This window comes from Mixophyes fleayi, chromosome 3 (genome assembly GCF_038048845.1).
Source record: "Mixophyes fleayi isolate aMixFle1 chromosome 3, aMixFle1.hap1, whole genome shotgun sequence".
Lineage (NCBI taxonomy): Eukaryota > Metazoa > Chordata > Amphibia > Anura > Limnodynastidae > Mixophyes > Mixophyes fleayi.
Genome location: NC_134404.1, coordinates 246,964,741 through 246,977,705, shown reverse-complemented (window position 1 = coordinate 246,977,705; position 12,965 = coordinate 246,964,741). Strand labels below are relative to the sequence as shown.

The window sequence follows — 12,965 nt, the reverse complement described above, 5'->3', positions numbered from 1 at the left end:
ATAAAGAAAAAATAATTACTTGTTTAAAGTAATGTTTAAAGAGACAATAAAATACTAAAATGGGCAGTGTATAGTTTATAATAGATTAAAAAAACGTTGTGCCCAAAGTCCCGTTTCATATACACTCAAGTGTAAGTGATTTCATTAGAGATGGTTTTTAATTTTTTTAGCGAGCCCTAACTAATTGCTTGTCAAGCTACTGCTGGTCAATGGTGGGTTCTCTCAGATAAATTCAATATTTGCAATCTAACAAAAAATGTCAAGATTTCTCTTAAAATCACTCTGGACAAATCTGATGCCCAATTCACCCTCATATTCCTTAAAGGGTTGAATGTGTGACGGTTATAACCTGCTCTTCAATAAAACAATTATTTTGGGACTTATAGTTCGGTGCTGTAGCTCCCAGACATCATCAATGTGATCAAATTTCCAAAGTGATAGAATAATAGACTGTAGCCAATGCATATGCATCCTTTCTTATAGCTACATGTGACCAGTCACATGGTCCACATTCAAGAAGCTTAATTTTGCATTACAGCTACCACAAAAGGTTTTTGAGAATGGTTTTAATGTGTTACAGCTTTAGCTACACCAGTGTGTGTGTGTGTGTGTGTAAGACTCCACAAACAAAAAGCTATAGATAAATGGTTGTCTGCAGAAGAAGCGGAAGCATTCATTATTTGTTAGGACATACAATTCTCTTACAAATTTGTTTACAGCAAGTGCAAATCGTTTGTCCTAAATACTTATTTATGCCATTGCAAAATTATTTTCATGTGGGGAATGCATCCATTATTGCTGTCTTACATGGAACATACAAAGGACACAAGGAATGATGATGCTGTTAGAAACATATATTTAATTGCTAGATTTGTTGTTAGCTTTGATTATTATTATTGTTTCTATTTACATTGAACTGATCCCAGACTTCTTTTCTTTCACAAACAGTTTTGTTCAGCTATTGTTTGGTTATTTTCTACCATGCATCTGAAAATGCGCCATTTTCCCTTTCATTCCATCAAGTGCTTGTTTTTATGAGTTAAGACAGTAAACTAATCAATAAGCCAAACAGTAACATCTTCATGTGCACAGTATGTATGTAAAATCAAGCAATCAGTGACTGACGTACCACTGGAGTAGTTTTTATTATTTTCTTAACTTTTTTGACAAGCAGTAGACAAAACTTAAAGCCTGTATCCAATGACTAAACAGCTTCTAAGACCAAAGCTCGAATAGACATGCATAGAATGCCTCTTGAAATGTTCACCCATAGAACTCTTCTTAGTAACTGACAAGCTCTAATCAGATCTGTGGAGGTTTGGACTTCTGTGCACCGTCTACTGTATTTCCCTATTAGGGAGTGATAAGAGAGGAACTCTGCCCCTCCAAGCAGCTTCATAAAAAAAACTTTGCTCAGTGTTACACATGGGCAGCACGGTGGCATGGTGGTAGCACTTCTACCTCACAGCACTGGGGTCATGAGTTCAATTCCCGACCATGGCCTTATCTGTGTGGAGTTTATATGTTCTCCCTGTGTTTGCGTGGGTTTCCTCCGGGTGCTCCGGTTTCCTCCCACACTCCAAAAAAACATACTAGTAGGTTAATTGGCTGCTATCAAAATTGACCCTAGTCTCTACCTGTCTGTCTCCCTCTCTACCTGTCTGTCTGTATGAGTCTGTCTGTCTGTGAGTGTGTGTCTATATTAGGGAATTTAGACTGTAAGCTCCAATGGGGCAGGGACAGATGTGAATGAGTTCACTGTACAGCGCTGCAGAATCAGTGGCGCTATATAAATAAATGGTGATGATGATGATGTTTTGGTTTACTTTAATGTCCACTAGTAGGTCTAAGTGATGGTATCTGTGGGCAGAAGTCTAATGATATGTATATATTATGGGCTATATTTACTAAGATGCGGGTTTGAAAAAGTGGGGATGTTGCTATAGCAACCAGTCAGATTCTAGCTGTCATTTTGTAGAAAGTACTAAATAAATGAAAGCTAGAATCTGATTGGTTGCTATAGGCAATATCCCCACTTTTTCAAACCCGCAGCTTAGTAAATCTAGCCCCATGACTCTAAATTCTACATATGTTACGTCAGGTCCATCCAGGAGTTTCTTTAATGGGATTTCTTAGCTCACCACATCAAGACATATTTTTTTAATTTAAAATTTGTATTTTAAATTGAAGAATTTGCCTATCTTGTCTGAACCTTTCTCGCTCTTGGGTATTTTTTTCAATAGTGAAAAATTGGCTCATTTCATTATAGTAAATATACAAAGAAGCTTGTTCTTTTGTCCTGCTTTAGGCCACCATACATTAGGTCACCTGCTTATCCCAGCCAGTCTGGGGCTGGCGGACGCCCCTTGTTTTCCTCACAACATCCCAACTATGGCAACACTCAGGTTCCAATGATGCATCAGCCTGATCAGTACGGGTAGGTACAACAGTACTTGCTTTGAGACCTCTGACCTATCATTTGATTTTGTTTTTCCTTGTTTTTAGTTTTAGTTACTTACCTGTTTGCATATAAACACTTTGCTTCTTTTTTGTCTATTTGTGGCATGTTTTCTCAGCCTTAGTGTGGTTGCTAGCAGTGGAAGTTTTACAACATGCAGTTGTAAGGCTACATACACACTGGTGTTTGCAACGCATTTTTTAACGCATGTTAAAATGCAATTAGGAATGTTTATAAACCACACTACTCTTATGTATGTATTTGATTTGCTATGAGTTTGAAATGCGTTTACAAATGCATTGAAGCTGCGTTCTTTAAGCACTTGTCTGTGACAAAACTTGTTCAAGCCAAACCCATGTGTAAGTACTTATGTAAATGCTTCTTAATCGCATCTAATTGCATTTACATTGTGCTCCCATTAAGATAAATGTAAGTTCGCAACTGAATGGGCACATGTCAGGCGCACTGAAATGTAATATGAAGCATTATATAATACACTGCAGCACAAAGCGGATTAAACACACGTAAGAACAATAATTTGTACATCCTCATTTACTATGATGTTTCATATTTTCACAGCCTTTTGCTTAATTTGCATTAGAAATGTATCAGAATTTTAACCTCAGTGTGTATGTGGCCTTAAAGCCTTAACCCCTGCAAGTTTTAGCATTACAAACCTGATTGGAGGAAGTGCATGTCTCTTAGGCATTGACACAATGTCCTGCATGGCTCATGATATCTTTACCCTTCATGCTTGAAAGGGTGGCTTTGATGATCCATTAGAATTTTGCCACTCATTCCACATTTTACCTTTTGTGACTGTCATATTATTTGTTTATGTCTGGGAAAAGTGCTGTGTGACATACATTGTTAATAATATCAACAGAATGTTTTCTGCTCTGGTTACTCAGAATAGAGGTTTTGAAGAAAAATTGTCTGACCTTGAATATCTAGGTAGCACTAAGTTTTTCAACTTTTTTTTCCTTTTAAAGTGAACAATGATCTTATTTTAAAGAAAGAATAGAAAAGCGTTTGTATTTGTTGCTTCTCCTCCAGCCCTTTATGGGATTTGTCAGTTTCTGATTTCTGTGGGTCACTGTTATCATTCATACAACTGGAAAAGGTTAAGGTAAATGACATATAGACTGATTGAATGCAGATATAGAGAGATCACTGTGCAAAATATAATTTCAAAGCACTGGCCTGTATCTAGCATTTAGCCTTATTGCGCTTAGTACACATCAATTATGTATGGAGCAACAGTGAAATGGCTTCATATGTAATTTCTTTTTTTTCTGTATCATTGATGCAGTCAAAAGCAGGGTATGAGTATGCAGGGTTTGCAATACAAGGCATGTCTTACTTTTTGCTCAGTAGTTTTTAGTAGAGATGAGCGGGTCCGGATTTGGCAAATCAGAACACCCCCAAACAGTGCCGATCCGAGCCTGATCCGAGCACTGTTCGGTTATTCCCACCGATCGCAAAACTCAGAACGAGGCAAAACCTCATCATCCCGCCGTCGGATCTCGCGAGATCCGGATTCATATTATTCCCCCGCTTGCCGCCGCCATCTTCACTCGGATTCATACTGCACTCATCTCTATACCGGGACTGCATTATCGCTACATCCTGAGGATCTGCACAACTTTTAGGGATATCTAGGGTAAGATTCATTTTATATTTCTTCTATCCTCACGGAGTTCCGATTTTATTCAACTTTTTATCCAAAAGAGCTATAAACATTTATATTGTCTGTCTATTTGTTGTATTTCATTGCGCCCTTCCACTATTATATTGGAGAGGGAAGAGGGAGGGTGTGTTACTGATTTACTGAAGGTTGGCCATAGATTACCTTACATTTTCCACAATAAGTTTTTTAAAATCTTCCTAGGGTAACGGATAGCCTACAGTTCCCAGCATTCCTTTTTAATGATCGGTCCAGGATGTCTAGCGAAACACCAATGTTAGCCATTATTTTTTATTATTTCCAACCTGAAGCAATTTAGATATGTGCAAATTGTGTTTTTTGTCATAGTGGTTCACTTCCTCCTACTGCAGGAAAAACATGAATTGACAGTGATATAATTAACCAGAAATCTAACTAGTGTGTATGAACCAGATCCTGTAAATATCTATTAATCTGTGTTACAGTTAATGTTATAGCTATTTATGATTAGCTTTCATGTTCCAGTTTTACAGCCCTCTGCTACAATGGTAGTATCCATAAAGTATGTGTTCCATATTTTACTGGCCATGCCCCTGTGTGCATATTTGTACAGATTATTTGCGTTACCTAGGAGACTGCAAGCAAGGCACTGATCCTGCCGTATAAGTCCAGTGGTACTGCTGTTTAAGTCCACTGATCCTGCCGTATAAGTCCAGTGGTACTGCTATATAAGTTCACTGATCCTGCCACGTGTTGGGCCACGTGTTTGTGCCGCCCACTTGTGTCGCTTAGCTTAGTCATCCAGCTACCTCGGTGCGACCTTTTGGCCTAAAAACAATATTGTGAGGTGTTCAGAATAGACTGGAAATGAGTGGAAACGAATGTTATTGAGGTTAATAATAGCGTAGGAGTAAAAAAAAAAGCAAAAATCTGGATTTTAGCAGTTTTTATGCTTTTTAAAATAAAAATCAGAACCCAAAAGCCAAAATCAGAACCAAAACCTTGAGGGGGTGTTTTGGCAAAACCCATTAGAACCCAAAACCTGAAGGTAATCAGAACCCAAAACCCAAAACATGAAAAGTGGCCGGTGCACATCCCTAGTTTTTAGCAGCATCCGAAAACTTAAGTTAATGTATTATATGTGCATTAAAGCAGTGTCTTATGTTATTAAAATCGTTTACTAATGTATAGCATCATTTAAATAAAGAATGAAAATAGGAAAGGTATTTAGTAAAAAAAAAAAAAAGTTTGTAAATTTGTATAAGCTTTTACACAACACCCATAGATTTGATTTAATTAAAATTTCTTGAAGCACATTTTTTTAAATTGGCTTAATTGACTAACTAGAGAACAATATTGATATCTTACTATACCATTACTACCATATGTTACAAAAATATCACCTATGCGATGATCAGAACTCTATTTAATTTTTTGGCTTAATATGATCTTTCTTCTTATATTACAATGCCAGCAAAAGAGTTTATATGCTTTGTGTCTCAAAGCTTGGCCTACTACCATTAACACATGTATGCTCCTCACGCGGTTATAGTAACATCAAACCAATATTGTAGCAGACACAGGGCAGCCAAGAGGAATTTTAAGACCCAATCCATAGTTGTTTGATAGAAAGTTATGTGCCACCGTAACTGCCAAAGTCGTGTGGCTACACCATGTTGGGGGTGTTATTGTGTCTCTTTGGGGTCATGGACAGCGCATGGTCACTATCTAAAAAAAACAAAAACCTGTATTGCCATATGCACAATGGGCAGGAGCATACAGCGCTAGGTCACCTCAATGTGACATACCTCAGGACAAATTAATAATTGATAATATAATATGCTTATATTATTTAGATATATATATACTGTGTGTGTGATGACTGGTATATGTGTTTTAAATATTTTGTGTTGGCTAAATTCTATTAAATAGCCTTAGAGAATTGAACTGAGATTAATACACACCCAATTGTGCATTGTGTAAGTAGTGGGTTATGCTGTATAAATGTTAACATGCAAAATACACTTGGGTAGATCAGAGATTCTTAATCTGTAGGATGGGACCCATGCTGTTAATCTGTTACTGCCACAATCGTTGGGCATATGCGTATGAGGTAGCCAGCTCACGCATGCACAGTGGAGCTGAAAGCCCACATTGGGTTTTTAGTTCCAATCGGTAAGAAAAAAATGATTTTTTTTTTTATTGTTTTGTTCAATTAGATTTAAAATATTAAGCAATGATATTATTATTACAAGGCCTTATCGTTAGCACGATTTTTGCTAACGATAGGGCTTTTTGCCCTTTGATAAATATGGCCCTAGGTTTTAAAGAAAACTGTTAATGGTGTTATTATATGACACCCTATAATTTAAACCCCATCATTTTTTACTGTCTCCAACACATCTGAACGCTTCTAATATAGAAAAGAGATCTTGACCATCTTTTGCTTCACCATACAAGAAAGCAGTAGTTCTTTTTATTTGCATCCTTCTCTGGTCAACAAAATGTTAGTTAGACGTGAACTTAGCAAGACAGCCATTTGTAAGATTTTAAGCATGTTTTATTACGGCTAGAAATCTCATTTAATGACGTGATAAAGCTTGTTGCCTCAATACTATTGCTTGTTCCATTTACCTTTTTATATTCTGCGTAGCAGGACAATCTTGTTGTTACGCAAGGACACATTTTGTGGCCATCTAAAACTCTTACGACTGTGTTGGGCTAGGTCAGGCATTTAATTTCATTTTGTAGCAAAGGAATTTATACGTTTGTTTTTCAAGAGTTTTGTTATCCTTGCTCTGTGGGTTTTGCTGACCATGACCTAAATATACCCTTTATGTGCCATCAGAGTTATTGCTTTAGCACATTACTGAATGCCAGGCTAATGTATCCCTTTATTAAATATAGCCTTGCACCTTATTTTAGATTCAGTGTATAAAATATAGCTTATTTTACTTAAATCTATAGGCCTGATATAAATTTGCATTTAAGTGCATTTGGGCAATGTAGTGATTCATGGCGATACTATGGTAGTTCCACATTTGGTCCATAGAGATGTATTTATCTTGCACTTGCTGCCCCTTGTATTTGGAGAGGCAGATAAGAGGCATTACAGTACAGTGCAAGTTAGTCTTGTCCTAATGTCTTGCATTGATGGGCCATCCAGCATTCACTCCGGTTGTTTTGTGTTCATCATAAGGGTTAGTGATCCCTATTTGAGGTACCATTTATACTGCAAAGAATGCAGTAAAGTCAGAATATGTCATGTGTCTCAGAAGTCCAATAATTAAAGAAATGTACTTTTTATATAAGTGTTTTCTTCTTTTATCCTTAGAGCATGTTGTAATTTTTCAAGTCCTTGATCTTTTTATTAGTTTTTTTTTATTGTTGTTTGTATAAAATAATTTCCACACTAGAGAGCTGCCTTTAAAGAATAAATAAAAACCATAGGTTGAGGTTAGTGCGGTAAACTCCCTTGGAAAATTTTCTAAAGACCTGTAAGAAAATGACAATAAGATGGGTCAGGAAAGTAGCCTTTAGGAATAGCTCTCTGGTTGCCATGACATTATAGCGCACTTCCATTACATGTTATAATTTTGATGTCTTTCCACCTTTTGACTTTTATTTATTTAGACTTTCCTGCATGACTACTGGGTTTGCTTAGACATTGTGCTAGATTGCATCCATAATGAACATCATGCTACTTTACAATACATCAAATTTACAAACTTTTTTTTTTAACATTTAAGTATTAATTTTTATTTCTCTTGGTGGACAGAATGTGTGCCTGTCACTACCAGTGGATGTGTTTTTAAGTAGAAAAACATAGGTTAATATTTAGCAGACTCTTTATGTATGATAAATGACTAACATGTTCCCTTCTACATTAGATATATTACCTTAGCAGTTGGTGGGGATAGTCAGTATGATTGTTTTCACGGAGGGCACTTATGCTTAATATACTTAGAGAAAGTGGGCTGTTACTCTAAAAGTAGGTCCTCATGCTATTCAGGATGGGTCCAGTGATTCTCCTTTTGATAAACTATTGAGCAGTACGAGCTAAATAAACATTTATTAAGTGTATTTAAATTTTACTTCGTACAAGTAACTACTTTAATGAAAGTTAGATGTTAATAAATACATTGGAACAAAATACATTGGGTAACATTTCTGAATATTGCTGCAAATGTGATCTTACGTTTTAATTATTTTTTATCCCAGATTACTGTAATAGATATTTGGCATCTATGTCAAGGCAGCTTTCGTATTTCCATATATTGGTACAGTTACTATAGATTGGGAAGGTGACTAACAAAAGTACACGTGTACACTGAGAACATAAACAATTTAATAAGAAAAAAACATGTTCTTCAATTCCAGGCTCAATTTACTCTCATTATAAGAGCTGGCATATGAAAAACAAATGCTTGACACAGGAGCCAATGTCTTCATAAAATCAAAGTGAGCTAATGTCAAAGCTACACTTGGGATTCTAGTAGCTGATAACACTCTCTCATATAAATCAGATCCCTATAAACGTGATAGTTATATATTAACACTAGAATGCATATAATCTCAAGTGAAACACTGAGTAATGTTGATTCAAACACTTTAATGAACGTCCCTTTTACCAGTCTGATTGCCATAATGAAATGAAAACAGATTATGAAATTAGGAAGGTATGTTATTCAAAATAATCTGTTTTATTTTTGTACATCTCCAAAGAATGCTTGCAAGCCCAGGTGGCAGAGAGAGTCAGATGTGCTGAAGAAATGCTTTTGTTGAAAGCAGGAAATTTCTTTCTATAATTTATACTATGAAGTATTCTATACAAACAAGTGATATTGCACCAGCGAAAGCTTTACATTACAGTTTTTTTTTCTTTCCTTTCACATCGGTTCTAAAAAAAAATAGCCGTTTTACAGTTTTATTTTCTCCCTCACAACTTCTTACAAACCCCATCAGGGGGAAGACATGTGCGTAGACTGACTTTCCTATATCAAAGAATGTCCTTTGCATATAAACTGCATTGAGCATAATAAGCACCTTGTATGAAGCTGAGGAGAGGGAGGAATTCCCTATTCGATTGGTCTGCTTTAGTGATCTTTTGAAGGATAAAAAAATATTAGGTCAATTTGTGTTTTTAAGAGTCGCTCAAAAAACAAATATGTTTGTAGCAATGACACATGCACTTTCAAATTTATAGATTCAATTAAACATTTGGTAACCTCAAAAAAGGGAGGTATAGGTTATTTTTTTTAAGGAAATTGAATGTTAAAAGGAATATTAATGCACCATTTGCTTTGGATGCAAATTACCTATTTTCTAGGCCAGCTAGCAAGAACACATTAGTAATGTCATGACACCAATGATAATATGTTTTACTTTAAAGCTAGGTATACAGAAAATTTCTCCCGATGAGATATCTTTAACAAATTTACCAAAGTCTGCAAGTCCTGATCAGCATGCCAATTCATGCGTATGCACTTACATGATTTTACACGATTTACCTTCAGATCTGTGCTCTTCATTTGTCATAACCATCTGCTGAAAAGATCGTGACTCTGCACACACTATGGAGATCTGTCTACACTGCTGGTCGTGAGTGTGTACAAACTTCAGAATTGGAATGTCATGGTTCCATTTTTTATAGAAATTTTTAGTTCGGTTATAAAATCAAATCAACCGATACAATGTGCTTTGGTACGATAAAACATGATTGTGGGAGTGTACACACTAATGCAATATAGGACCTAACAGTCGTGATTGGCACGATAATCGGTTCTGTACCCAGCTTATCATTGGGTTATATAGATAAGCATCTACGAATTCTTCAAGATCTCTAGCTTTGGAATTTACTTGTACAATGCCAAGAAGCTATTAATACATATTTCTTAGCCCCAGAAACATAGACTCGAGTTAAAACTTCTGGAGATCAAGGCCACCTTATATACATATTGGCTCATAGCTGTTTTTAGTATTTTGCTTCTTTATCTAAAGTGCAAAGACGTGTAGCTCTTCAGTTGTGGCCTCCCAACCAGAGCTGCTAGCTGCCTTCTCAATTTTGGTTACTAACAATTAAAACCATTGGTTCATATATACTGAATCAAACTCTCTGGGGGGAATTCAATTGGCCGCGTTATTGGTAAAAGTAATGCGGCCTGCGCATTATTACCGTTATTAAGGTAATAATGCGCTTTATTACCATTATTACGGTAGTTTCAACACTGACTTTTTGCTCGCAGCTCAGAAAGCCGGGTTAAAACTACCGTAATAACGGTAATAGTTTTAATGCCGCGCAGATTCGGGGGGAATTGAATTCCCCCCTCTATGTATGCATCTCTACATATCTTATTTTTTAAAAGCTCAGACCATCATATGCAGTGATAGTTTTCCTTATTTTGCAATGCTGTTAATACTTTGTGTATGTCCTTTAGAGAAAATGAAGCCAATTTTTGGTGAGCTGTAATAGTAACTAATACACAGCGGCTCCACTAGAATTAGCACGGACCTTTCCTGTAGTGGTTCAAATGCAACAGCTGATGCTTTAAAAAAAATATAAGCAGTTTTTATTTGAAGACTGATTTACTCTTAATCAGAACACGTAAAGAGATGATTTGGCATATCACACGGAAATTCCTTGATGTTTTATATATATTTTTTTTTATTTAAAATTAGTTGCACTGTAAATTTCTAAACATTTTACTGTTCTCAATTACTTGTTTTGACAGGTACTCCAAACATTTCTCATTGTATCACTATTTGTTAAACATTGTGACAGCTGCTGAACTTTTTATAGCAATAGTGATTAACACCATCTTTTTTAACTCTAAGGACAATGTCTTGACTTTAATACATTGCTTTTTTACACATGCATTTCAATAACTATTAGCGACAAAATACTGATATTACTGCTTTTTTGTGCATTTGATAAAAACACAATAAATCAACACAATATTACAAATAATAAGTGACTCAGTGGAGTTGTAGTAACATGTGTTGTCAGTCAAGCCACAGTTAGAGTGGCAGAATGTTTGTCACTAGAAATTATTTTTAAACATTTGTGTGTTTTTTTTTCATTTCCAAACAGGCAAAGCGGATTTCCTGGGATGAACCAGAGTGGCCTTATGGGATCAAATTCTCCTTACAGCCAGTCTATGAATAATAACACTGGTATGATGAACCCACAAGCTCCCCCATATACCATTATGAACAGTTCAGCAGGTAAACTATGAAAATATTTTAAATTTCACTTATGCACAGTGAAATTTCAAAGGCTTCCTCTTTGTAATACTTCCCTATATAATACCACCATCGCTTATCACCAGGTGTATTGTCTGCATAAAGTTCATTATCGGTCTGTCTTTCTGTGTGTGGTCTTTCACTTTCAGGATTTTTGCACCTTGTCCCATACATATTTAATTCTCTTTGATGCCCATCTCTCTAACATCCATTTTGGCCTTTGTTTTGGCAAAATTAGGTATCGGACCAATTTATTAGTAGTATAATGCCGGCGATATTAGTGATGATGACGTTCACTGAAATTTTCAATCACTACAGTGATCCCCATAGGTCTCTATGGGGATGGCAAAATGGAGCTATTTAGCAAGTGACGAGGATGGCGTTTGCAGTTCTAACCTAATGTAGAGCCCCGCTGAAGAGTGTAGAGGGATCTCTTTCATATCTAACATGGATGCATCATCATCATTTATTTATATTGCGCCACCAGTTCTGCAGCTCTGTACAGACAGTATTTGCCATTTATATCTGTCTCTGCCCCATTGGTGTTTACAGCCTAATTTCCCTAATAGACAGACACAAATACTAGGGTTCATTTTTGTCAACAGACAGTTTGGGAGAAAACAGGAGCCAGAGGAAACCCACGCAAACACGGGGATAACATGCAAACACGGGGATAACATACAAACACCACACAGATAAGGCCATGATTTGGATCGTACTCATGACCCCAGTGCTGTGAGGAAGAAGTACTAACCTCTAAGCCATCGTGCTGTCCACGCATGCGCAGCGACTACAGCCAGGACAGAACCCAGAAGTGGTAATGCACCAAAAGAGGTCCTCTGCCAAATCAAAATCAGTCTTTGCCTGGATAGCCTCTTAACGGAAGCACTGTCCCAACAAAACTTTAATGATCAATGCCTCTAAAAAATTATCTCTTATTGCGGCGATAAGCAACTTTACATGGAATAAATGATGTAATGCTAAACAATTAGGACCATTAAACTCCACACTTTACACCATACTTGCCAACTCTCCCTGAATGTCAGGGAGACTCCCTGAAATAGGGGTGATCTCCCTCACTCCCTGAAGAGTCTGACATTCTCCCTGATGCTGAGCCAGTACGAGACGTGGTTGGCTTCGCCATCTGTGGCATGATGATACAGTTCATAAATTGTTTCCTATGTCCATATATTGATGCCTATGGAGGTGGCTATTTTCATGGAGACCAACATTTATTCAAAAACTGACAGGTAAGACAACATGACTTCAGTAATGGAGACAGAAATGTAAAAGGCACTTCATTCTCTAGAGATTCATTAGCTGCTTTTCTTTAACGCATAGTTGCCTACTCTCCCGGAATGTCCGGGAGACTCCCGCACTTCTGGGAGACCTCCCAGGAGAGCAGGGCACCCTCTTGGTTCTCGCACCTGCAATAGATAAGTGGCGGGGGAGTTAATGATGCAAATATTGCGTCATCTTACTCCCGCCCCCTGCTGTAACTGGCCAAAAGTGTGGCAATCGTTTAGGGGGTGGGGCCAAAATGATGTGATTCGTCAAGCCCCGCCCCCGCATGCCTACTTTCCCCAGGATCTCCCTGAA

General features: G+C 36.9%; 1 protein-coding gene across 5 annotated transcripts in view; it reads left to right on the top strand.

The window, feature by feature from the left end:
• The window catches only part of ARID1B (AT-rich interaction domain 1B), an 835,793-nt gene that overhangs the window by 665,134 nt on the left and 157,694 nt on the right, over nt 1-12,965 (top strand). For 3 of the 5 annotated variants that reach the window (XM_075203384.1, XM_075203383.1, XM_075203382.1), the window contains 2 exons: nt 2,309-2,437; nt 11,215-11,348. In XM_075203384.1, the coding sequence (XP_075059485.1) occupies nt 2,309-2,437; nt 11,215-11,348 (263 nt within the window). The remainder of the gene's footprint in view (nt 1-2,308; nt 2,438-11,214; nt 11,349-12,965) is intronic. The other 2 variants (XM_075203385.1, XM_075203386.1) reach the window with 1 other exon arrangement.